Raw genomic sequence first — 26918 nt, forward strand, 5'->3', positions numbered from 1 at the left:
TGAGAAAAGTAATATAAATACACTGTACTCAACTATATGCTCGACAACAGTTAAAATGGTGTATTTTGTGCTCTTAAAATAAAAACCACACACATGCAAATATATCCATCTTTTTTTTTTTTACACAGATCTTTGATTGGGGAGGGGGTAGAAAAGGTATCCATATTGTATAGATAGAATTTACCCCTTATAATGTAATTTCCTTTTAAACCACATACACACAAAAGCCTTGCACAAGCTTAGCATTTATTAAGCATACCAAGTACTTAGCATACTAAATTATGGTTTATTAGTCAAGGAGAAACGACCAAGTGTACAGACTGAAAGCAATTTAGCCAATTGGGCTGTTTTCTCTTTGTGATCACCTGATTCACATCTGTCTTCTCTAACAAGCAGACGGAAGACCTCAAGCTCCAGCTTTGCTCTCTGCTACATCTCTAGGCCCTCGACAGCGGCTGGAACGCAGTGCAGCCATAGTCACTGAATGAAAGTCTATAGCTTGAGAGAGGTAGAAACACCCAATTCAAAGGTACTAAGAGACATACCATAAAGGAGGCAGAATCAACTTTCAAAAAACTAATTTTAATCAAAAACAAAAATTGTTGATCATTAACAAGTTTATAAAACAGTGATTTTAGTTACATAAATAAATTGATATCAGTGTATCAAATCTTAATTACTTTCAACTTCATGAGCATGTTTACATGAGAGATGAAGTACAACCTTTTTTTTTTCTTTTTACCTATTATAATAAATAAAATGGAGCGCATGAAATAGTCCTTCTAAACAAAAATACCTACAAACATACCTCTAGCATGTTCTCTAATGAAGGAACAGGAGACACTGGACAACTTTTGCACCAAAACAGAAAAAGAAAAGAAAAACTGCTTCAAAAAGCACAAGGTTACAGAACCATCAGCTAAAGAAGAGACACTGTACTGTAACCAAAGTTGGTATTTTAATAATATATATAATGAACAGTTTGGTAGTTAGATCTCCAGTTTGGTTATTTTAAAGCATTAAGACAAGGCAAGATAGAAGGCTGCTTTTGTTTGAGTAATTCTAGAGAAAATAAAATGTATTAAAAAAAAGAAAGAAAAGAAAGAAAACTGAGAAGTAGAACATCATACCTACACAACTTTCTGTCCTGCACAAAGTCAAAATACCTATGCAGAAGAGATATATAATATATATAATGTTATTTGTGCACAAAGGCTAGCTTATTATTAGTTCACTGCAAAGGCGTCATGTATCATATGTCAATTGTTTTGGAGAATGTTTTGCGTTTTGTGTCAAAAGGATATTTAGGTTTCCTAGGCTAGGAGGCACGAACCCCAGTTCTGGCGTACTGCATCTTCTTAATGCTAAGGCTTGCTGCTCTGGCTGTCCACTGTCCCTCTCTGTCCTGGTGCCCGTTACAAGCATGTGTGGTGGGTGGTGGGTGGGAGGTAACTGGGTGTCTGTGTACACGCATACAGGAGCCGTACAGATACCTACACGGACAGAATTCCCCCCAAGGGAGCTTAGTCCAACTCTGCAATCTGAAGGTGGCTCTGCACAGATGGTCACTGCCTGAGCCAAGCCCGAAGCAAGGCGCACTTTTCGTCCTTCTGATAGGTTTTCACTCCGTTTTTTTTAATTTTGTTTAAAACCAAACTACTGCAGCTTCAAGTATTTTGCATTACATAGAATATTTTTTATAAATTAGTTAATGTTATATTTTCAATATTCAGACATATACTATAATATATATACAGTACAATAAATGCTCTCATTCTTTTTTTTAATTTTTTTGGATAAATCCCTGAGAATGCATGTTGACAGTCGCTAAGTTTCCACATGCACAGGCGTCGTGTGCCATGCTTCCGGACGAGCAGCTGCCCAAAGCCACGCGGCCAGTCGGCCGCCACTCGCGCTTCCCTCTGCGGTCTGTGAGATCTGCTGCTGAGAGTGTAGGGTGAGTTACGGAGGAGTAAAGCTGAGCCCATTCGAGGTACTTATCACAGGATGGAGGTGTTTGGTTTGGTTTTTAAAGCCATTTCAATTATTTTGTTTTTGAGGCTGTGAACGTATACAGAAAACAGGAGAGCTATGTGGACTTTTGCCACTTGACAACATATACTCAGTGTAAACCAAACCTTTTTAACTTTAACCTCTCTCTCATACAAAACTAATTTAAAAAAAAAAAAAAGAATTGAAAAAAATCAAAAGGAAGAAAAGGGAAAAACTGAAAAACACACAAACTTCCACAACGTGACAGTTTAGTCTGCAAACGCAATAACTATATACATATAATACCGGTGTGGCTCTGTTCTTTAAGTTAAAAAGGTACAAAGGCAGGCTCAAGTAAAAACAAACCATCCCTCCCGCGCCCACCCCCTCCCATTCACACAAGTTCCATCAACCAAACCTCTCCCGAACCAACATCATCAGTTTCTTTTTGCCTTTGTAGATTTGTTTCAGGTTGTCAATAAACTGTGTAAACTGGATGTGCCCATCGTGTGCCATGAGAAAGGTCTCTCGGGCCTTGCTGAGGAACTCGATGAACTCACTGTAGTGCCGAGGGCTGATGTGGGTGAGCCGGGAGTGCGTCGTGTTGATGTAGGCCCCGATCGTGGCATCCAAGAGTTGCCGCAGGGGGGCTTTGTCCAGCGACATGAGCTTCCCCGAGTTCCTCCGCCCGTGCAGCCCCACCATGCCGGGCGTGGTCAGGGTGCACCTGCGCAAGATGTCCGACAGCACCGTGGCGCACTTGACGCTCTTGACCACCAGAGGAATGACAGCCGCGAGCTCGTTCTTACCCAGCGAGTGGCTGAGCGCGCAGGCCCACAGCACGTCGTTAATGGCAGGGTGTGTGTCCTGATTGTAGCTCAGGTTGAGGTGGGTCATGGCCAGGGTGGCCAGCTTGTAGGCCCGCATGGGGTACCCGCGGTGTTCCATGTACCGTGCTATGGTGAAGAGCTGCGTGTAGCTCATGCCCGTGGCGGCGGCGTCGAGGACGATCTGGTAGGCCGTCTCAAAAGCGATGTGGTCCTTCTCGCAGAGGGTCAGGGCCGAGAGGGCACAGTTCTGCGGGTCCTTCATGGCGCACTGCAAGGCGAGCGTCCGGGCGCTGCTGGCCAGCTTCTCCTGCTGGTGGCAGTCCAGGTGCAGGCGGACGATGGTGCTGTTGGACATCACGGTCGTGGCGACAATGCTCGTGGCCTCGGTGGGGGTGAAGAGCGTAAACCAGCTCTGCATGACGCTGTCCAGGGCGTAGACACCTACGGGGAACCACACGAGCCGTTACTGGCGCCGAGGCTGGCCGCGGGGCGCACTTCCACGTTCGGCCCGGGGCTCACGCTGTTCACCACGCCACACCACATGAACCTGCCGGGAGGCCTGGAGGCCCTGGGCCGGGAGCGGCGCGTGGAGCAGCCTTACCACGGCTCGTTCCTGGGCGAGACGCCTGAAGGGCACCCGCGCTTCCTATCATCAAGCAGCAATCCTCTGGGCGGCTGCTGTTTGCTCTGCCATTTCCGACAGGGCCTGTTTGCTGTAAGTGCCAGTTGGCTGGGGCCTGCTGTGAGCTACCAACCATAGAACTTGAAGGGGAAAAAAGTGCGACTTTCACCCAAATCGGGTTGTCATTTACGTGATGCGGTGTAAGTTACAGAACAAACTAGCGGTTAAGGTGCTTGCCCGTGAAGCCTAAGGACCAAGGCCTGACTTCCCAGAACCCACATGAGCCAGACGCACAAGGCCATACATGCCATGCACGCACAGTGGCACATGTGACTGCAGTGGCTCGATGCCCTGGCATCAATTCACTCTCTCTTGCTCTCTCTCTCTCATAAAAAAATAAAGAAAGAACACACTATTCAAAACCTTAAGGCATATAAGCAAGAAAATATCACCCCATAATCAAGAGAAAACGTTGGTATAAGTGGCCTGCTATGACTCAGATGCTGGAACTGGCTGGCAGATGTAACCACCTCAAGCTCAGGTCTCACATGCCTCGCCCGTGGAAAGCAGCGACGGTGCGGCGCCGGGCCTCACAGAGAGATGAGGCGTGCGTCTCGGTCCAGAGCGGACGTGCACGCCTGCACCGCGCGGGCCTTTACTAACGCAGGCACGGGTCCTACCCTGGGATCAAGCACTCTCTCCCCGCAATAGCACAATATTACACACGAGTAAACGAAAAGTGAGAATGATTTTACAGTATCTGCTGTGTCAGCATCTAGACACTGAGACGGCAGTGTCTTCCCAGCAAGAGGTGTGCATCCTTTTCTGGTGCAAACAGGAAGAAAGACAGACAGTTTAACCAACACGCAGTTTAAATAGCAACTGCTGCGCTGTGCTGCGCTCTCTGTGGGCACATGCAGGTTTCTTGGCCCTATCTACTGCTGCAGAGGGGAAAGCTGGGCACACCAACTCCCAGTGACCACCTTCCTCGGCTGCATATTCAGATGAAGAAAAACCGAGAACAAGTCTCTCATTGTTCCTTTTAAGTGAGACTGGGGCTCCACAGTGTGATGGTTCAGAGGCTGAACAGCACCAATGTCTATGACGGAGGCTGGGGGTGGAGGCCATAAGGAAACGCGGTGGCCTGGGTGGAGCCTCGGGGAGGTCCAGGTGAGCGCGGCACGCTATGACCAACGGATGGAAAGTCTACCGTGCGCACCGGAGAAAGCCTCTCCCCACTTTACCTACCAACTTCAGTAGCACACGTCACCAGCCACCTCACCATCTCTCGCCGTCGCCAATTTAAGGTTGACAGTGTCATTCGCATGACCTGGAAGATAACAATACGTTTTCAGAAGATAATATTACATCAGTAGGAAAGCAAAAAACAAAACCAAACCACCAACTCATTCCAAGATATACAAGACTCGGCAGATTCCACTACCAAGAGGCCAGAAAGCACCTTATTTCAAGTAAAGATCTACATTTCTAAAGTTTGCTCCCCTCCCCTGGGAGGCAGGAGGCCCACTTTCGACTCCTGGTGGTCCACAAGGCAGATAACTGCAGCAGCCTTTCTGGCCTGGGAACCCAAGGACTGCGCTGAAACACTAAACAATCCAGGCCCCTCTCTCCGGCCAGCATTAGTAGTCTAGTGCTTAGTTTTAGGGGATTCTTAGGAATTCATTTTTAAAAAAGGGCCTTCGGTGGGCTAAGAGGAATTTGAAAGCAGTAACTTCAGCCACTCCTTCAGTCTCTGGCTGGGGAGATCACCCAGCCCATGCAAAGAGACCCCCTTCGCCAGCACCAGGGCATCAGTGTGCCTGTGTTCTGACACGCACCCCCAGTGAGCCTGTGGCCTTCACATGTGTTTAAGACTCAGAATACTAGTGACATGATGCCCCTAACCCCTTAGAAAAGCCAGGCAGGGTTCCTTCGTAGATTCTGGAAAGAATAAGGCAGGGAGTAAGCTTTCACTCATCTTACAGAATTCTACCCAGAGTTCCAAAACCCCAGAGAGCTCACATTAGCATTTCTTTCTGCATCATACCTTTAAGATTTAGCAAATGATAACAAAAATAAGCCAAATAAGAATTTACTGTAGCCATTCTAAATGGTACAACTTCAAAACAGCCTCCTTGATGCTTGTCTGTGGAAGCACTTCCTGTTACAGAAGCAGCTGTATTCTCCTATGGCCCAGTTCATTAAACTTTACTGATCTCACTGACAGGAAGAATCCATAAGTTAGAAACAAAGAAATAATCTAATCAGGGAATCTATTTCCCATGCTTTAGGTCATTAGAATAGAATTTTTTAAAATTTAAGGCATCATTTCCCATGCTTCAGGTCATTAGAGTAGAACTTTTTAATCGCTGTTAGATCAACGTGCGAGTCCTGCTCGGTGTGGCCGTCGATCCGAGTGGACACAGGAGGCCACGAGGACGCAGACAGCCACTGTGTGAGCAACGCAGGACATCCTGCGGGCTCCATCCTGCTCGCCCCAGCCACCACCAGCCCTGCTGCCGCCCGGTAACCGTCCTTGAACAATTTTCTCAGGGTCATACAAGAGAGACAGATCAGCCAAATGCAAGCACCAACAAAAACTCATCCTTCCTCTAAAAAGTCAACCCTCACAACAGAGTTGTTACTATATGTACTAGCTTTTACTCATCTCTCGTTAACAGTGATTCTCCGTTCCTTCAGAGGAGAAATCCCAATGAGAAGGTTGTCATTTGAAATGTGTATTTTTTAAGTTGAGGACCACCAAAAAAAAAAAAAAAAGCTTTTAGAAGCTGAGGTGTGCAGTCCTGCACCTCCAGCAGCATCTGGCTCAGCTGAAAGTGACCACAGATCTGAGAAACACTCCTCTGGAAGTCTACGCTGGACTCCACTGAGCCACTTACCTACACTAATAAATCAACACAAATAAAACCGCCCTCAGAGGCGCTGGTCCCCAGCAGTCTTTGGCGCCCCAGGAAAGAGCACGGGCCACATACCTGCAGACCCAGCTCCAGAGACACTTTCAAAAGGGTGATGTCTGGCAAGCTGTCCATGAGAGTCGCTATCTTAAATGCGTCTTGGGCAAGCTTGAAGATGTGGGACGAGGAGTGAATGTTTTTCTGGATGGATTCTAATACTGTTTCCAACCTCCGAACATCGCCTGTAATGAACAAGGGAAAACCACACCAGACCGAATCAAGAAATCCAGATGTCCCCACATAGCCAGACCCGAAGAGGGGAAAGGACAGGAGACAACCGAAAGCTCAGGTCATTCACCTGGCAGGTCACAGCGGCACAGATGGTGGGACTAAGTGTCCCACAGGCTCTGCAGTCTCTGTGACTCTCGGCTCCCCAAAAAGATGGGCCCAGACACAGCCTCAAAGACCAAGAGCGCACGTAAGCCAAGGCCAGCGGGAGACGGCAACCGCTCTCCTAGCTTCTGCCACTCTTCCAAGGGCATCAACTATGAAAGTGCTGGAACCCGCTGCTCTGATTCTAAATGCCAATCATTTAGCTTTTTCTCTTTGGGGCAGAACATGGTGACTGGCCTTAAGTCCACTAGTGGCACGTTTAATGATCTGGACAATGCCAGCCTCTGGGAAGTAGTGTCAGCTTTGCTCCTTGGGCACAACTTGAAGCAACTATCTAAAGAAAAAGATCTTTCAATTTATCTGGCATTAGCACCACTATGGAGAATTGGGATTTACAGAAGACTCTTAGGGAGCAAAAAAAAAAAAAAAAAAAAAAGAATGAAAAAGAACCCAATGAAACCAGGACCTTCCAGTACCTTTGGCTGCAGTTAGCATGGTGGACGCCAGCTCACACTGCTGGGACTCAATGTGGCTCAAGGTGAACCAGCGGGGATAGCGGTTGGGCACCACTGACGCGACGTGGTGGGGGCGGCCAAGGTCTCCCGGCGGAGCACTAGACTCCAGGACCAGTAACCTGCAATGAGAGGCAGGGAGGGCGGCACTGTCATTACTGCCCAAAACTTTGCCCACAGTGACTGGCCAGAGCAGTGGGTAGGTGCCAAAGGAGGCAAACTGGCCAGGGGTTGATTCGAGAAGGACAGTCCTCTGTGGTCTGCATGCATCACCTTGTTAACAGCTGGTCGCTCAAAGCTAAGCCTTCCTTTCTTACTCCGAAAACAGAAATACTCGGAGAAATTAAGACATAAACACTGAAGAATTCTGAAACACAAATCTTGATCTTTTCCTATTATTTCAGAATAGCACTCAATTAAAAAAAATCACCAATAAACAAGAGCAAAATGGATATTTAAGACTGCAGTTATAACAGCCAGGGTTCAGCAGATCAAAATGCTTAATTAAATCCAGTAAATAAGGGGAAGTAGAACAAAAAAGGCTTCCTGTTCATATATTCACCTTTCGAATACAATTAGTTGCTATCACTTCAGAAGAGTGGAGTCAAGAGTGTGTTTCACAAATACATCACAGATGCGCAACTGACTGAAATCATCTGCTCCTTTATGGTTTTACATGAGCTGTGATCTCTGATTTCAATCTGTCTTTGGTTAAGAATATGTTGACGTGGGCTGGAGAAATGGCTTAGCAGTTAAGGTGCTTGCCTGCAAAGCCAAAGGATCAAGGTTCAATTCCCCAGAATGCAGGTAAAGCCAGATGCACCAGGTAGTGCATATGTATGGAGTTCGTTGGTGGCTGGAGGCCCTGGTGTGCCCACTATCTCCCTATTTGCTTCTTTGTCTCTCTCTCTCTACCTCAAACAAACAAAAGAGTATTGACAAAAAATGTGAAAAACAAATGTGATGCTTAGTGGCCTCTTGTAAACTCTAAGTACCAAAGAGAGCAGGGGACAGTATAACAGAAAGGACTCCAAGTAATGGGCACACTGGCCTCATTCAAGCCTCCATCCAGGGTGAGGGATGTAGTGACGGCGGGGTCAGAGCAGTCACTGCTCAGGTTAGCCCATCGGTTCACTCTCCTTTATCTAGGGCCAACGAGAAGCTAGTATTAGAGAGGGTAGCACTCAGGTAGGCCACGATGAAGCAGGCAGAGTTTGGGCAGGCAGCTGGTTTTAGAAGCTCTGAATGCCCGTTTGTGGGCAGATCTCGCTGGAGGTACTAGACAGGAAACCTGACAACATCCTTGGGAGGCGAGAAGAGGCCTGCAGAAGACACCCTTCCTCCCTGTGCCCCTCCAGAGCTAGGACACAGGCAGGGCTCAGCTCTCTTCCTTGTTTCCCTGGCTGCCTTCTATGGTGGGCCTTCCGCTGGGGCAGGGAAGGCAGACAGCGACCGCCCGTGCGTGCTGATATTCCCCAGAAGAACACGTCCAGGGAACAACCCCAGAGCACATGGCGCTTCCAGCACCCACCACACGAGCTGCAGTTCTGCCCGCAGACACCGTGACGTAAGCTGGAACCTGGCGCGATTTTGCCCTCAGTGTTACAGTGGTAGTAGCAACAGCATCTGGTGGCTTCATGACATTAGCACCATGCCTCTAAAATGGGATGGGCGTGTGGCGTTCTTAGGATTGGACTAAGTATAGAGTTGAACATCTGTCCTCAGAATACTTCTGCTATTTCAGCTTCCAATGACGGGAATTTGAATCTACTTATAAAAGTATGTTGTTAAACACAAACCAAATGGTATGAATGAATTTGACAGAGGACTGTTGCTTATCTTAGCTTTTTTTTGGGGGGGGGTACTTTAGAAATCAGAATGCTTATGCTTTTCTGTTACTGAGATCTCCTGCATGTCAAATGACCTATCAGCCTTAAAAGTTACTAACAAACAGACGTGTTTACACACACACATAAACACACAGCCCTACCCATTCCTGCATAAATACAAGACAGATGGAAGAGTCACTCTGGAGACATTGGTAAATTTGTAGGAAGACCTGGTGTTTGAATCCATCCCACCTTCTTAGAAAGTTTCCTCTTGTAAGATCAAACTATTCAATATACTCAAGCTTAAGCAACAAGAACATATTGTAACTGCTATGACTAAAAAGACCAGATGAGGAGATGGAAGTAGGCAGAACTGAGGCCAACAAATCCCTGGATTACTTCAACACAAAACACACCCCCATCTCAGTCTCCAGCTGATCCAGCGTCCTGGTGAGACAGGCAAAGCTTTCCTGCACTATTGCCAGTGTGTGGCATTCCAACAGGTATGAAAGTCTTCCTCAATTCTCACGTCCAATCGAGGACACTGATTATTTTCTGTGGTTTTGAAGTTCAGATTCTTTTAAAAACAACTGCTTATTCAGGGGAGAGTTCAACTGTTGTCTTATGACTAAACACTGAAATTCCCTTTAATCCCAAAAGTTCTAAGTTTAAGAAGTCATGGAGGATGGAAAGATGGCTTAGCAGGTTAAGGTACTTGCCTGCAAAGCCTAAGGACACAAGTTCAATTCCCCAGCACCCATGTAAGCCAGATGCACAAGGTGCCGGCATGCATCTGGAGCTTGTCTGCAGGGCTAGAGGCCCTGATGTGCCAGTTTTCTCTCCCTCTGCTTCTCTCAAATAAACAGATAAAATAAAATAAATTTTGAAAAAAGAAGTCAGGGAAAACCGTGTTGTTTCACAGTACAGAAGCATTTCAGGAAATAATAACTCTCTTCAGAACAAAATCCAAACAGCCCCACCAACAACCCCCTCCACAGCAACCCAGGAAGTCAATCAACAGCATGGTTAGCTCTGCCGCTGCGCGGGAGCAACGTGGGGGCAGCGAGGGCCGTGAGCGGTCGCTTCCCAGCGGGCAGCTGCGCTGTGTCCGCCGGGCTGCCTCCGAGTACGTACCGCATTGCTCTCAGTGCAATTTTGTATGCCAGTTCAGCATCATGAGGTAGGAGAGAGGTGAAGAGATACTTGGCAAATGTGTGCATTGGAACACTCTCCCGATGGATGATTTCGCCTAAACCACTATATGGTCCAGCTGTGGGAAGAGAGCAGACACATTTTATATTCGTAAAATATGAACGAACACTCTTACGAAGTGCATTTAACATTTTTCTGTCAAAGTAAGACATGTACAAGTTTATCTAGTAGAATGTGCACTGTGACAATAGAAATAAAGACCGCATGGCAAAGTTTGTAGTACACTTCAATTTATGAGCAATTCTTCCAGTGTCCCACAGAGAAAATGACAACAAAACCTGGGTGGGGTCCACTCACAAGACGAGCACCTCAGAGAGAGGCCCTCTGATGCACGGCTCCTTCCTCAACGCGTGGAAGATGCCGCGCACGCGCGTGTGTGTGACAACTGAGCGAGCTGCTGGGAGTGCACAGGTGGCCTCTCGCTCAGCTATGCAAGTGTCTTTGGACCCGCACGGTGGCAGGGCATGCGCATGCCAGCTTTGGAGAGGGGGCTTTGTCTCCGGGTCTCAGGCTGACTGCTTCTAGTAAGCAGAAACAGATAGTAACTCCATAAGGTGATTAACAAAGTTATCCATTTGGTACTCACCCTGAGTGAAAGAAAACATCTAAAATAACTAAAATGTACCGCTCTGAGCTCTTTAAACCATCACAATTCATCTCTTAGGGAATCTGGACAGGCAAAGTGGCAGAGGTGACCTCCCCAGAGTACTCCTCCACTGCTGCTCACAGAAGGGAACAGGGACTTAAAATAAATTTTGAAAGGAAACCACAGTGGTTAGTTCAAGCACTCTGCACTTAGGTGCTCCGGGGTTTAGTTACTGTAAACTGCTTAATAAATTAGTTTCCATGTCACCTCTGGTAACATCTGTTTCATGGTTTCGAGAGTTATGAATCATACACCATCACTCAGAGGACACAATGCTCTCGTTTTCCACGAGAAAAATCAGCCTGGCAGAGTTTAGAATTTAAGAAATGCTGCCCAGAAGAAATGGTGAAACGAGTTTACTTTAACTGGGGACTGGGTAGGAAAAGGATATATTCTAGATTATTCAATGGAAATTATATACTGTACCTAAATTTTTACATTATTACTTTTAAGTTAGTCACTATTTAAATATTTTGAAAATCATCAGAACTTAAATTTTAACGTAGACAAACAAAAATCCACCCTAAATTTCTAGTCTTAGGAAATTAATCTTTTTAAATACATTTAAAAATACTTCATAGGGGGCTGGGGAGATGCCTCAGTGGTTACAGATACTTGCTTACAAAACCTGACGGCCTGGGTTTGGTTCCCCAGTGTCTACACAAAGCCCGATGCACAAGAGGCACGTGTGTCTGGTGTTTATAGCAGCAGCCACAGGCCCCGGCATGCCCACTCTCATTCTCTCCCCCTCTCTCTCCTCGCTTTCAAATAAATAACTAAAATTTAAAAAATAAATAAAAATGCTTAGTAATCTGATAGTCTTTAGAAGCTAATAAGAGTATTACGCGTGGACTTTTGTTGGTGTTGGCAAGGCTGCACTGTTACCAGCTGTAACGAGCTAAATGTGTACAATTGCTTCCAACTCATGCACTGAAGTTCCCCAACCCAAGGCGGCCATATTATTTAACTGAGCCCAAAAGAAGATGGCATTCATGCAACAGATCAGATAGTAGCGAGCTTGCTCTGCCTCTCAGCCGTGGCGACAGACGCTCCTTGAGAAGCAGACCTGGCTAGCACCTGGGTCTTGGACTTCAGTCTGAGAAACTGGGAGAAATAATTACCTCTTGTTCAAGTCACCTTATCTATATCATATTTACCTATAGAAACCAGGTGATTAAAACCCGGATTGGAGCCGGGCGTGGTGGCGCACGCCTTTAATCCCAGCACTTGGGAGGCAGAGGTAGGAGGATCGCCGAGAGTTCGAGGCCACCCTGAGACTACATAGTGAATTCCAGGTCAGCCTGAGCCAGAGTGAGACCCTACCTCGAAAAAAAAAAAAAAAACCCGGATTGAAGGACTAATTATAGCATCTACGTACTTGATTAATAATTTCCCCTGTATTTCCTTTCAAGGTTTCCCTTTGGTTAGTAAGTTACCTGTTTGTATTATTCAGAGAGAATCCAGGATGTATATTTGGCATTTCATTATGATATCTCCCAACAAGGAAAACATTAAGCCAGGTATTACAAAATTATTTGGTGATTAAAAATTAATATAATTCCTGATCCCAAGTGTACCAAACAACAAAAATCTGACATATGGCACTAAGTGTCCCCAAAGGTAATTTTCTAATATGCAACCAATCCAGCCAATATCATGGCCAGGAGAGACTAACACCCAGCCACAATACAGTCGCTGCGCACTCTTTCCAGACAGCTAGGCCTGCGCACCCCCACATTAGCAGAGTTGAAGCGCACGGAGAACTCCTTTCCCCAGTGCAGATGATTCATTCATGGAGCTCCTGTCTTCTGGAGTGTGTAGAATGGTCCCTTGCCTTCCACTCCACTGCCTTTGCCCTGAACACCCAATCCTGGCCACTTAGGGACATTAACAGAGTATTTCTTAGACACAGTTCTTATGAAACGTGTTTGATGAAAGGGGTGGGCTAGTTAAAGACTAAGATAATACTTTAAGAGCCATGAATAATAAACACAGACATGCATTTTAAAAGTCGGGTAGGGGATGTAGCTAGGTACTAGAGTGCTTGCCTAACATGCACAAAGTCATAGGTTCAATCCCCAGCTCTACAAAAAAATGGATGAGTAATAAGCAGAGACCACATACTATCAACTTTGAAAATCACGTATCTGCCTGAACTTTACCAAAAGGAAAATCAAATCAATACCAGAACTGGGAGATTGCTCAGGCATTTCCTTGTAAAGCCTGCCAGCTTGGCGCAATTCTTTGTTTTTTCTCTCTCAATTTTTAACATTTTCCATGATTATAAAAGATATCCCATGGTAATGCCCTCCCCTCCCCCACTTTCCCCTTTGAAATTCCATTCTCCATCACATCCCCTCCCCATGTCAGAAAGTGGTGCAAGCGTCTGATGTTCCTTTGCAGCGCCAAGAGGCCTACGTGCACGCACACGAGTGAATGAACGAGCGTTCTCAGTCAGCACAACCACTGACAGCATCAAAACCAGGTCTACAGCTAATAACACCATTTACATATCAAAATGATTTATATGGAAGAAAATAATAAGCAACTCATTCTTGTAATTAACCAAGGTGGGCTTTTTGTCTTTAGGACACAATTAAAAAAAAAATCTACAATAACAACAAAACAAAACAAGACAGAAAACTACTTCTGAAGTTAAAATTTGGAATCTTTACCCAAAATGAAGCATGATACTAAGGCGCATCTTCGAACATTTTCCCTTTTAAAATGCATTTTGAAGAAATAAAATGTGATTTTTTTAAAGCTTTAGACAAATCAGAGACTTTTTAAATGTTCTTTTCTCTGAAGTATTTAAAAATAAGGGGTATAGGCCTTTAATCCCAGCACTAGGGAGGCAGAGGTAGGAGGATCTCCGTGAGTTTGAGGCCACCCTGAGACTACACAGTGAATTTCAAGTCAGCCTGGGCTACAGTGAGACCCTACCTCGGAAAACCACTCCCCCCAAAGTTAGGGATATAAACTGATACTGCCCTTTCTGGCCAGTCAGAGCAAACTTCCATGATCACTGCACATGTCATATTAAGAGAGAGAAGAGCAAGTTATTAATTAGGTCCCTCCTAAATTTGCACACAATTAGGTTACAACAATAATTATTACGTTTACCTTTTTGAGAAAAAAAAATTCTGAAAAACAATACCAGTCAAAAGTTTGTAAGGTCTTTTTAATCTTTCCCTTGTAAACTCAAGAGAATTAGATTATGCTTTAGAACACAGTCTATATAACATTTCCCGTGGCAAATCCACGCCCAACAAGTCCTGGGAAATAATGCATATAGTAGAAACTCATCCTGGTAATCTTCAGCTCTTTGTTGGCAGGTGCAAATAACATACTAAAAAGCCAGATGTCATGTGATAGCCAATAATCTGCAGGAATGCCAACCAATTTCTATTTTAACTCATCAAGCAAATAAGGGCATGGATACCTATTGCAATGCTCAAAAAGTCAACACTGCAATTCTCTCAGGGAATACAGCTTAAATAAAAAACAAATCATTTACAAAGCAAGTGACATCAAATGGGCAGATTTCAAACAGACTATCCTATATGACAAAATAAATCAAACGATACAGACGTAAACATGGGTACTTTAATCTGGTGATCTAATTTTTGGACAGCTGACATGTCTTTGACACTGCAGCCCCATGTTTCAGGACAGCTGCCATCAACACACACACACAGTACTCTTAACATAAGAAAGATCAGCACCTAAGTCAAATTTGCTAAATAAATTTAAAAGCGTCTTCAAGTTACCTTCTAACAGGAAGACTGCTTGCTTGCGAAAAATTTTCACCAGTGTGTCATCCAGTTCAATTTCCTGAAGCTTCGAAATGAGCTGCTCCTCGTTCCGGCCAACCTTCTCCTGCGTGTACAGCCCATCAGGCATGATGCGCTGCTGGCCCAACCCTATCAGGGCCACTTCCACGGCCAGGGTGACGTAGGACTCGCCTTCTTCGAAGAATTTGTGTGCGGGCAAATGCTGGTAGTCCCCAGACTTGCACTGCCCCACGCTTTCTGTAAAATGCCAAAAAAGAAATCGCCTTGAATGACGTCTGTAGGTACTTATACACTTTCCCCAGGACTAGTAAGTGATTAGCTTGATTACAGGAATAACAGAAAATACAATTTTTAAGTGACAATGCACATTTTTTTGAGGCAAGCCCAACAGACTGATCTTTATTTTTTATGAGGGAAAGAGCAAGAGTGAGAGTGAGCACACGCAGGAGAGAGAATTGGAGCACCAGGGCCTCTAGCTGCTGCAATCAAACTCCAGATGCATGAGCCACCTTGTGCACATGTGTGACCTTGCTCATACATCACCTTCTGTGTGTGGCTTACATGGGATCTGGGGAGTTGAACATGGGTCCTTAGGCTTCTCGGGCTAGTAACATAACTGCTAAGCCACCTCTCCAGCCCTCCAGTATCTTTTTTAAAGTGACTATTATTTGGCTGGGTGTGGTGGCACACGCCTTTAATCCCAGCACTAGGGAGGCTGAGGTAGGAAGATCACTGTGAGTTCAAGGCCACCCTCAGACTACACAGTGAATTCCAGGTCAGCATGGGCTTGAGTGAGACCCTGCCTTGAAAAACAACAACAAAATGACTATTAGGCACAGTGCAGGAAAGCACCCAAATCACCAGGACACTGGATCAACTGGAGACTGAGATGCGGTGTGATTGGTATTGAAGGAATCCTGCTGGATCCTCCAGGATCTGCTTGCCTCAGTTCTCACTACTTCCATCTCATCTGTTCTCAGTCACAGCATAAAGCTTAAGTATACTGAAGAATAGTTTCATCACAGAAGAAGAAACTTTTCATAAAAGAGTATATGCCTGCTGGGTGTGGTGGTGCATGCCTTTAATCCCAACACTGTGGAGGCAGAGGTAGGAGGATCGCCATGAGTTTGAGGCCTCCTTGAGAATACATAGTGAAAGCCAGGTCAGCTATAAAAAAGACCATACCTTGAGAAACCAAAAAAAGGGTGGTGAGATGTTTATGTTTTGTGGGATAGAATATTAGAAATATTTTTCTGTCACTTGAAATGAGTTGCCATGGAAGACTATAAATCTAAGAAAGCATTATACAAAGGATAATGAAAAAATATTTTAAACAAAAGAAAGTTATATCTTGTAAAAGTGCTATAATGACACCCTGTACAATTAATATATGCTAATAAAAACACTAACCTTATAAAAAATTACATGATGACTATAGTAACAATTTTTTAAGACTGGCATTAAGAGTCTCCATAATTTAATAGCAACACTGAAATTTATAATGAAATCAGTAGAGAACATAGCATGTGCAAGTCAATTTCAAGGTCCTTTTTGTTATCTAGGAGTCATCAGTTATCACCCAAGAACAATTCTCTTGTCTGTTTAACCATTTCTACTGGAAATCGTAGCTTCAATCAGCCAATGCCCAGCGTGAGTCAATTCAGATTCTCACCTTCGACATGACGGAGCTCAGCTCACCTCTAACCCCTGAAGGAGAAGGGAACCCTCCTTCCAGCTGCATCCCGCCTCCAGGGAGCAAGAGCACAGTCCTCACTCCCACCCTCACCTCTCTGCCTTGGGCAATCTTTTGAGGGCCGATTCTGAATTCTCAGGGGACCAACGAGAAATCTCAAAATACCTCTTTAAGTAATGTGCGATGTCAAACATTTAAATGGCATGTAATGCACCCCTGAAACTATTGCAGTCACTTCTGACACAAAGACAAATGTGAAAAGCAATACAATTTTCTAGCTCTAAATGCTATAAAATACAGCCTACGTTTTTATCTTGCTGTTGGAAAACAGTCATAAGATGCTGATAAATCACAAGTCAGAAGAGAAGAAACATTCATTCAGGTTCTTGACACACACATCTAGCTGTTGACTCAAGCAGGGAAGCCTGCCTGAAGCTTGGTGCCCACTTCCTATCTCTCTTGCTAACAACAGATATTGTTAACTACATTGTTTTATAAAACACACTGTAGAGCAAAACACAGGCTGTTGTTTCTTAGGCTTTAGAAAAAGTGAAAAAATAACAAGAAAGTGCCAATGGCTTTACCTATACAGTCTGAGAAATCAGAGTAGTTTTCCTCATCCACGTGACAAGCTTCCATGAGGCTACTGAATAGAGTGCCCACAGGGTCGAGGGGGTGTCCAACCCAGCCTTCCAGAGTGGTTATCGAGGTTATGCTTTTATGGGGTAGTTCTGTGTAAAAAGGGGAATGAAGAGATGGGGGTAGAAAGGAGATGAAAAGAGAGAAGTGAGAAAAAGGCAGGCGTTGTGATTTAATCGAAGTATCCAGAAGTAACAGTAATGAATTCACATGGAAATGCCTCATTAGATCACCAACTTGTAGACTATTAAGTTCTAAAAGTCCATCTTTAAAATATTATCAATGGTACCAAGTTCCAAGAACAGCTCCCAAACGTCTACTGAATTGGTGTATCTAACATGAACTAACATGCTTCCCCACAGTCTTGTCGTATCGTACGGGGAAGACGCATTCCAAACCGTCAGTCACCTGCCCCCACCCAGGCTTCCTTAGGATGGCAGTAGGCGGGGTAAAGAGGATTGGACTTCCTGGTCAGGTGACTCTACAACTGTGTGGCGGCACTGTCTGTGCGTGTGCAGGCGCTGGGCCATCTACACTGAGAACTTGACGGGGTGGCATCCCAGGTTAGACTTGAGCTCGTATGAGCATCGTCCCGTTACCTATATTGGTTCACAGTAGTCTTCCATACCACGGACCTGTGTGTCTTTTATAAAAGGACCCCATCGCGAAGGTTCCCAAACAGTCCCTTCCCTGCCTTCATGTCTTTGGGGGGAGTGCTGAGGTTCACTGGTGTTCTTTCATGAGCATGGGCGTGCAGCCACTCACTGGAGCGCGGCCAATTCCATGTTAAACCAGAGTGCTAAGAAAAAAGCTGCTAATATTTTAAGATATACTTTTTTATACTTAAGATATACTTTATTATTATAAAACGTTACTTATTTCTGCTTACTAAATAATAAAAACAGTAGCTCCTTTTTAATGAAAATACATGTATTAAAATACAGGGGGCTGGAGAGATGGCTCAGCAGTTAAGACACTTGTCTGTGATGCCCAATGATCCGGGTTCAATTCCCCAGTACCCACATAAAGCTAGATGCACAAAGTGGTGGATGCACCTGGAGTCTGTTTCCAGTGGCTAGAGGCCCTGGCATGCCCATTCTCTCTCTCTCCTCTGTCCCTGTCTCCTTGCAAATAAATAAACAAAATATTTAAAAAATGTACATAAACTGACCTAGTCATTTCACAGTTTAACATTCCTTCAGAAGTCTTATAGTTTCACACCATTAACTATCAGTACATAAAAATGGCACAACACGTTAAATTTGTATTTTTTAAGTGGTATTCTAGATTCCTTGGATAGGTCCTTTCCTTTGGTTTCTGTCATTTTTGGAATAGCTAAGTATGTGTTCTTGGAAAAAAAAAGCATGGATATGGTTAAGGGAACTGTTGAGTTCTTCATACAAATTTACTGTCAGGTAAGAGGAAGTGAAGAAATGGAAGAAATGAGGGAGAATGTTTGCTTTTCAGTATCAAGAAGCTAACAAATCATGCCAAATAGTGCCCAAAATATTAAGACACTGTATTTACTAATCTCGGCCCATAATATCAAATGGTTATGAAAAACCTAGTCTTTAAATATAAATAGCCTGCATTTCTTAGATATTATAACATTTTTATTAACACAATTTTAAAGCCCATTTCAATAAGATGTATGGTATGATTTTAAAAACCAGATGGCCATAAGCTAATTCTTCCTGCATTTTAAAATGCTATACATTCTCTTAACTTGAACGCCATCCTGTACATTACTGAGAAGTAAATACCTTTGATCAAAGATGTGCGTTTAGGGGAAGATGGATTTCAGAAATATTTTCTAAGGGTCTAGCAATATATTACTGAACAACGTAATCATATGTCAAAGCTATTTACATTCTAGTCCCATCTGAGCTTCCCTTTCTTTGGTTCAAATCATAACTTTGCATTTTTTCCCTGTATAAATGACAGCAGCACTATTTAACATTCACAATACTTCCTGTTGAAAGGAATAAAAATTTATAACAATGCATGCTCCAACTTCTAGCCTGTTTCAACAACTTTTCATAATTTATTTGTACAAAAGGTTCTACATATAATTACCAAAAGGTTAAAAATAAAAAAAAAAATATAACAAAGAAAAAGGCCAAACAGTAACTAAATTTATTCTTTTCTTGTTGGTTTTTGGTTTGGGTTCTTTGCAGTAGGGTCTTGCTCTAGATTAGGCTGACCTGGAATTCACTCTGTAGTCTCAGTGTGGCCTCGAACTCATGGCCATCCTCCTACCTCTGCCTCCTGAGTGTTGGGATTAAAGGTGTGCGCCACCAAGCCTAGCTTAAGGTTATTCTTGATAAAGACAATTACAGAGTAAAACCAATCAGCCAAATAAACATCTACCTACAATAAAAACAAGCAGTCCATAGTCAGGAAAAGCATGTGCACTTTGTACCTGGTCAGAGAACTGAGGAAGGACACGACGACACCCACCTACCACTTGTGAGCCCTTGTAAAAGCTCATGCAAAATGCAGCGCTTAGGAACTGTGTCCTACCAGCCGAGAGCTCATCAAGAAGCACTGACAGAACGTGAGAAACGCAGGGGTCTCTTCTGATCATTGCAAGTAACGCTTCCTGGTGCACAAGTTCTTGTCAAGTGTAAAGGAACAGGGTGCTGAGTAATGATGCCAGGCCTTATTTTACACACTCTACAGACAGAAACCAGCCAATCTCAGTAGCTCTGAGAGACAGGCCTGCGGAGGAGGACTCTGAGTCACAGAAGAAGTCAGGTCATTCATTTATCCCCTCACACTGCCCAGCTGAGATCTACCATGGAATTCAAGGACAGTCAGTGTACTACACTGTGTTTTGTTTTATTGTTTTGTTTTATTTGAGAGGGGAGAGAAAGAGGGGCAGGCAGATAGGGAAAGAGAGAGAATGGGCATGGCAGGGTCTTCAGCTGCTGCAAACAAACTCCAGATGCATGCACTACTTTATGTGGGTCCTGGGGAATTGAACCTGGGTCCTTTGGTTTTGCAGGCAAGTGCCTTAACCACTAAGCCATTTCTCCAGCCCTACCACCTACTTCTTACCATTCCATCTAAAATATACTTGCACAAAATATGGTGCTTTACTTTCAGTTGAGATGATCCAGATCCATTAGTATTCAAAAGTAAAAGTATTCTCCTTAAAGCATTATGTGGAAGATGTTTGTAAAAGCCTTTTCTTAAAACATTCAATGAAGGAGGCTTGGGTTTTTTTTTAAAGACAAATTAACAAATGTTGTAAGGAGAGTGGTGAGTAAACTTATTTTTCTGGCTATGGTTTTGGAATCCATCTCTCCTAGAAGAAAACAAAACCCCGTGCCACCATCACCAAGGATCCCATTTCAATGGAAACAGGCGCTTTCACACTCACCTTTCTTTTGAGCGCGGAACATTTCCAGCTGCTTCTGCTGCTGCCGCCGTAGCGTGTTGACGACGGCTATGGCCAGCCTCAGCGCCTCTCTGGGGCACCCGTGAGAACGCAGCGCGTCCACTCGCGCACAGGCCGTGGGAACGGGCTCTAAGACAGAAGCCACAGGAGAAGTTGCCACCGTCAGGCACCTCTAGAAAAGCAGGCCACAACAGGAAGATGCTTCTCCCCCACACATGCGACTAGCCAGACAGGAGAGCCACCTCTGAGCTGGGAGTGGAGTGAAAGCCTCAGCCTGCACTGCCAAGCGTCCAGCCACCAGCCATGGAAATCCCTCAGCGCGCTGTTTCCCACTCCAGCAACGCCATGGGAACCAAACAAAGGAGTAAGTCATGGGAATGCCTTTCCGGTTTGGCCACTTACCATGCCAGAGGGGCCACCCTCGGGAGTCGAAGAGAGAGTTCTCCGTGTCGTCATGGCAACAGTAGCTGGTGTACAGGTCACTGCTGATGATGTGCTGCAAGTGGCTGTCCTGCCAGTGCAGGTCGCACGCCTCGATGGCTCGCGTGAACACTGTCCGATGGGGCCTGCTCGATGAATCTGTTTTCCCCAATTCAGAAAGCCGTGTCAGCTATCATTCACACGTGAGTAAGTCAGTCCCACCATTCTGTGGCCAGAGGCTCATGAGCACACCCCCACACACTGCCCTGCACCCCAGAAAGGGTCAAGGTGAGTAGGTGCTTCGTCCTAAGTGCTGGGAGGCAGTCAGCCGAAGGGCCGCCGCTCACTCACGGGTCTCTTCAAACACACACATTCCGTAGCCGTTAAAGCTCAGGTTAAAAGCGTCCTGCAAAAAGAGCTGTCAAGTCTCATCTCCATGCCAAATACACTCAACAGAGACACTCGGCAACCACAAGAAAACACTGTTCCCCACTTCTGAGGAGCTGTGATGGACTGTCCTGGGGGATCAGCTGCTCTCACAAATGCTATGCAAGAGATGCCACACCAGCCATGGAACCTTTCAGGAAGACGCAGTCAGCCTCAAAAATACGCATAGGGTTGTGCTTTTGGTTGTATTTTTTAACTATATTGTGCGGTTTTGCACAATTAAAACTATTATGCTTCTTGGGATATAATGATTCAATGCCACTTTATATCCCAAAGGGCATAAATGCATATGATTAACGTGTCACAAAGCCACACAACATAGCTACAAAACAAACCAGCGCACTTACCTCACCCTACAGGCTGCCTCCTGACTCCCGGGCAGGTTGCATGACTGGTGTGATGCCCAGCATAGCGTATGCCGGGCATCGCAAGAGAGCAGAAGGGTACGCTCCGAAGGGGATGCAAGTTTCAGGACCTGACAGAGAAAAGAAATGTTTGGGGAATAAAGGATGGTCTTTCTCACCTCAGCTCCGGGGAGTGTTCAATTCCTAGAGTCTCTGACACTCCCACCCCGGGGCCCCCACTGCAAACTTACCTTCAACTATGGCACAGATCTTAGCAAGCCTCACTGAAAATCGGGGAGGCAAACTACCTTTATTCTCGTATGCGTGACTTAGCTCAAGCACCTTCACAGCTCTGAGATACAACTAAATGAGAAGCAAAACCTCAACGGTGCTTCCTTGGGTTAAGACTTCACAGCCCTGTCCCTGGACCTTTGGCAGACGTCAAGCGACAACTGAGCTGAGCAGGACATGAGGGAGCTCAAGTGGTCTCTTTACCCTTCTGTTGGCTGAACTGAATGGCAAAGGAACGAAAATGTCTCCCACGACCCCACAGTCAGGTGCTGTCAGGCTCAACCACACCTTCTAATTTGGCTCATTCGGCTGCTCACAAAGGTTACTGACAAATCTTCAGCAGAAACATGCCTTCAGCTTTGTCTCAGGTCAGCTTAGACATCCATATCTTAATGGCAGGCATAGCAAAGCACACGGATGGCAAATGATGTAAGAGGAACAGACCATGACGCGTCTGCCATGGTCCCTGGCTGGAGTCCTTCCCAGCAGTAGACAGATGTGTACACAGCCAAGTAGAACGGGTGGCCTCTATTTTTAATTCCTTTATGAACCTAAAAACGTGTCCATACCTAAGAAGCAACTAGTTTCATGGCCTTTCACAAAGTATCAAATGTCCTAAAATCCAAGTCACAGATAACTATTTTTAAGTGGCTATGTCACTTATCTTGTTTAGCTCAAATCATGGAATTAGGATGGAACACTGAAGAAAGACTTTTAAACAGTGACTTAGTATTACACATGCCATAAAAGGATTAGCTGGAGTCCTCTCTGACAATCGGTAGTATCTATGATAGTATCTATATACTGCCAGTAAAGCAAGCTGCAAGGCTGAGTTCATTACACAAACAAGCGGCACCCACACGTGGAAACTGTCAAAAGCACCCATGAACTCTAACACCGGCCAGCTCTCAGAGATCAACAGAACCAACACAACAAAAAGGGCTAAATTTTCTTCAAATTGTAGTGAAATGAAGGCTATATGACATAGGAAGCACAAAAACTGATTATGCGTTAACACAGTAACTGAAAAACTGTGCAGGTGAAAATATGGTTTGATTGTCAAACTTGATTTTTATATTGGATGTCGAGTTATTCAAGTTTTACAGAAAGACTGAAAAAATGCAAAAACTATCCTTACCAAATTTTTCAATAAATATAGAAATTTGTAAACATTTGAAAAATATGTAGCATTAAACGTTAAATTGAAAACAAGGAAATTCTTAGTTTTTTTTTTTTACATGACAACCCAGAAATTGGCTTTCATTGTGTTATACATTAAACAAGGCCTCCTTCAGAGCATGTGGGTTCTAATATTGCCCATCCATTCCAATGAAGTGCCCCAGCAGAGGGCTAACCTCACAAGGCCCGCAGGCTCACCCGGGCAGCGCAACCATGTGGCTGCCAGTTATAAATGCCCCCCCAACTCTCCCACTAGAAGACAGTGTGGGGACTTCGGGTACCATTACAGCCACCTCTTCCGGGAGGGAGGGCTCCTCGGGAGGCTACGCATGCCCTGCTGAAAGCAGAAGCCCTCTTGCCTTGAGACACACAGCTATGAACACTGCCTTCAGAAACGAGAACCACAACCAAACCGTATGTGTAGTGAACTGTGGTGCAAGGAAGCCAGACCACTTCTTAACCAACTTTCTAAGGCCTATGGAATTATTTCCACTTAGCCAAGGGTAACACAGTAAATGGGAAGTAAAAAGCAGAGTGTAGTATGCTCAAGTGGCTGTCTCAAAGGCAACAAAAAGAAACTCCAAGCATAAAAATGAAAGATTCATTAATCTTCCTACCTATGTAGATAGATACTCCTCTCTGGCAAGGGAGAATAAATGCTGAACAACTAAACTTGACAATATAGGAAAAACTGGAGGTTATGAGGGCATATTCATTTTCTTTGAAGTTATTAAGTAAAATCAAGAGCAGTAAGGACAGGAGATCTCGAACGTTGAATTCCCAAGGCAAATATCTCTAGACTAAGAAGAGCCTGACAATCATCTTCCCTGAGTCTAAAGCCTTTTTGTGACGGGACAAGTCCCTGGGGGCAGATTCTCTGTGCAGAGGAGCTCTCTGACCACACTCGGACTCAGCACACCGCCCAGCTCTTTCGAAGAAATACCAACTCCATGATGAACACAATACTCCTGACTCTCAGTCTTTATGTCTACTCCCTACCTCGATTCCATCGTGGCTTTAAATGAGACTTTCAAGTCCCCCTTCAAGCTACAAACTCACGCAAGAACACGGGGATGAATTACTGAATTGAAGTATATTTGCAAGAGTTAACTACTTACGACTCTGGTTCTGAAAAAGACCAAAACATTCTATAGCAGCCAGAAGAGAAAGTGAAGCCACAGGAGTGAAGACACAGGAGGTTTGAGATGAATGAATGACTCTCAAAAGAGAGGCTGAAGGGCTGGAGAGATGGCTTAGCGGTTAAGCGCTTGCCTGTGAAGCCTAAGGACCCCGGTTCAAGGCTTGATTCCCCAGGACCCACGTTAGCCAGATGCACAAGGGGGCGCACGTGTCTGGAGTTCGTTTGCAGTGGCTGTAAGCCCTGGAGTGCCCATTCTCTGTCTCTATCTGCCTCTTTCTCTGCCTGTCACTCTTAAATAAATAAATAAATAAACAAAATTTTAAAAAAGAGAGAGAGAGGCTGAAGACGGGAACACAGGGAAAAAAAGATGTCTTCTTTTAGAAACCTCGGGAGCATTTCCTGGCTGTCTCAAAGGTGGAAGCGCGTTATTTGTCACAGATGTAGACAATCCTTTCCAATAAAGAATTTTCCTAGTCCAGTACCTCATGTCCCTCAGTTTCACCATGAACCATTTCTTTGCTCTATGCTAAAACTAAGAAAGGTTAACTAGCTACACAGTAGCCCAAATATGAATTAGCCAACAGAGATTAAGAATACACACTTTCCTAAGTCTCTCAATATTGTTTTGTACACTGATATATTATCATCCTACTCCCTATTTTAATATGAAGAAAATTCAAATTAAGTCATTGATGGGTCATCTTAATGCATACAAATATGAATGAGAGCTAGGTCTACCTGCATGCTGAGAATTCTTAAAATATACAGTGGTCTCAGTTAAAATTAAAACACATGCACAAATTCAGTCACGGCGTTCTGTCCTTGAGCTGAAGTATTAAAGTGGGTAACATCCACTCCCCACATTCACTATGACGAGCAAACAGAGCAAACGCGCACAAAGATGATAGAGCGAGGACGCGGCTGAGCACTCACCTTGGTTGGCGTTCACAGCCTGAGGGAGAGCGTGGGTTAGGTTGGGGAGCTCGCTGCCATGATTCCCGTCTTCCCAGGGGCAGACATCAACACTGTTCCATTTCTTCAGCTGTTTCAGCCAGCTGGCCTTCTGCTCCAACTTGCAGTGAGGGTTTAAAACTATACACATCCACAGAGCACCTAATTTAAAAGGAGAAAGTAGTAAATTTCAAAAAAAAAAAAAAACCCAAAATATGAAAATGTATAATGTTAACAGATAAAGGAATGTTGAATCATTTCAGGTCGGACACAAGCCTATCAATTTTCATAACACAATTTTCTCAATATAAGCCACAGAGCAAACGTAAAAGTTAATAATAAGGAAGACAGCAAAATCTATGTTTGCATCAAAGATTTAGGTATTGCTGTGTAGAAAGACGGGCTGTGTTTCAGAAGTGCTAGCTGTAATCTCCTTCCTATTGTATCAAGTTTCACACATAAAAGTCAACCACATACAACCCTAACGTTCACTTTAAAGAGACGGTAGCCCTTTGGCTTTCTTGCTACCTGGGGCATGCACCCTGCTTGCCTCTCTCCCTTCTTTTTTTTTTTTTTTTCTTCACTCTCTTGCTGTCTTCCTGGAGCACATGGCTCTCCCCTTCCTCCCCCTCCCCCTGCCTTCCCCTCTCTCACTAAATCCTTCTCCCTCTCACTCATTATGATAGTCTTAAACTTAAAAATGTAAGAAAGATTTTATACATGGATGCTGTAATATACTATTTCAGATTCTGTACAAAAATTCAATCTAACTACAGAGTTAATTCCAGGTCAGCCTGGACCAGAGTGAGACCCTACCTCGAAAAACCAAAAAAAAAACAAATTCAATCTACTTTCTAAAATTATCTTTGTATAATAAGGCCACAGAATGGACACAAGTAATTTTCTATTCTTCCTACAAAATTTCAAACTATATTTTATTTGTATCCACCTATATTTCACACATGTACATACAAACATATATCAATGAAGTACAAATAGTTTTGGCTTAAAATGTAAAATCAATCTCACAAATTAAATTGAAAGCCAGGCAGTGGCATACCTGCAATCCTAGAACTAGGGAAGGCAAGGCTGGGGGATCACAGGTTGAGGCCAGACAGCTGGACAGTGAGCTCCTCTCTCAGCACTCAGGGCTGGAGGAGCTCTGGGGTTCCAGTGGCTGCTGCGCGGCACGGGGACCGCAATTCCGAGCCCCAGGCCCCTGTGACTCCCCGAGCCGTGCAGGCAGAGACAGAGGCTCCTGTGTAAACAGCGGGGCTCACTGGGTAGCGTGTCTGCTCATCAGTGAGCTCTTGGTATGGAAGGAGACTCTGTTTCCGACACCCAACACGGCCCCATGACAGCCTTAGGCAGGTACACGCACACCCATGTACACATGAAAATGCAAACACACAAGCGTGCACACCACACCACACATAGGCAAGTACACATGCACACGCGCCATACACACATGAAAACCAAACACACATGCGTGCACACCACACCAAGCATATGTAAAGGATGACAGAACAAAAAATGGAGAACCAAAGTCACTTTAACACATTTTCCTAAACAATTTAGTTACATACAACTGTTGTGTATGGACGTCACGAAATCTAAGTCTTTGTATAAATAAAACATATCAAAATTAGGCTAGGTTTTCAAAGA

The 26918-nt window shown here is 44.5% G+C and overlaps 1 protein-coding gene across 1 annotated transcript in view; it reads right to left on the reverse strand.

Annotated features, from left to right (window-relative positions):
* Positions 1–561: 561 nt before the first annotated feature.
* Positions 562–26918, reverse strand: part of Zswim6 (zinc finger SWIM-type containing 6) — a 175467-nt gene continuing 149110 nt past the window's right edge. The window contains exons 6-15 of the mRNA XM_045138951.1: positions 25236–25415; positions 20883–21059; positions 20463–20609; positions 17023–17169; positions 14722–14982; positions 10228–10363; positions 7229–7386; positions 6438–6601; positions 4693–4774; positions 562–3263 (exon numbers count right to left, since the gene is read on the reverse strand). Of these exons, the coding sequence (XP_044994886.1) occupies positions 2401–3263; positions 4693–4774; positions 6438–6601; positions 7229–7386; positions 10228–10363; positions 14722–14982; positions 17023–17169; positions 20463–20609; positions 20883–21059; positions 25236–25415 (2315 nt within the window). The 3' untranslated portion in view covers positions 562–2400. The remainder of the gene's footprint in view (positions 3264–4692; positions 4775–6437; positions 6602–7228; positions 7387–10227; positions 10364–14721; positions 14983–17022; positions 17170–20462; positions 20610–20882; positions 21060–25235; positions 25416–26918) is intronic.

This window comes from Jaculus jaculus, chromosome 20, assembly GCF_020740685.1.
Source record: "Jaculus jaculus isolate mJacJac1 chromosome 20, mJacJac1.mat.Y.cur, whole genome shotgun sequence".
In the NCBI taxonomy this organism is placed as follows: Eukaryota; Metazoa; Chordata; class Mammalia; order Rodentia; family Dipodidae; genus Jaculus; species Jaculus jaculus.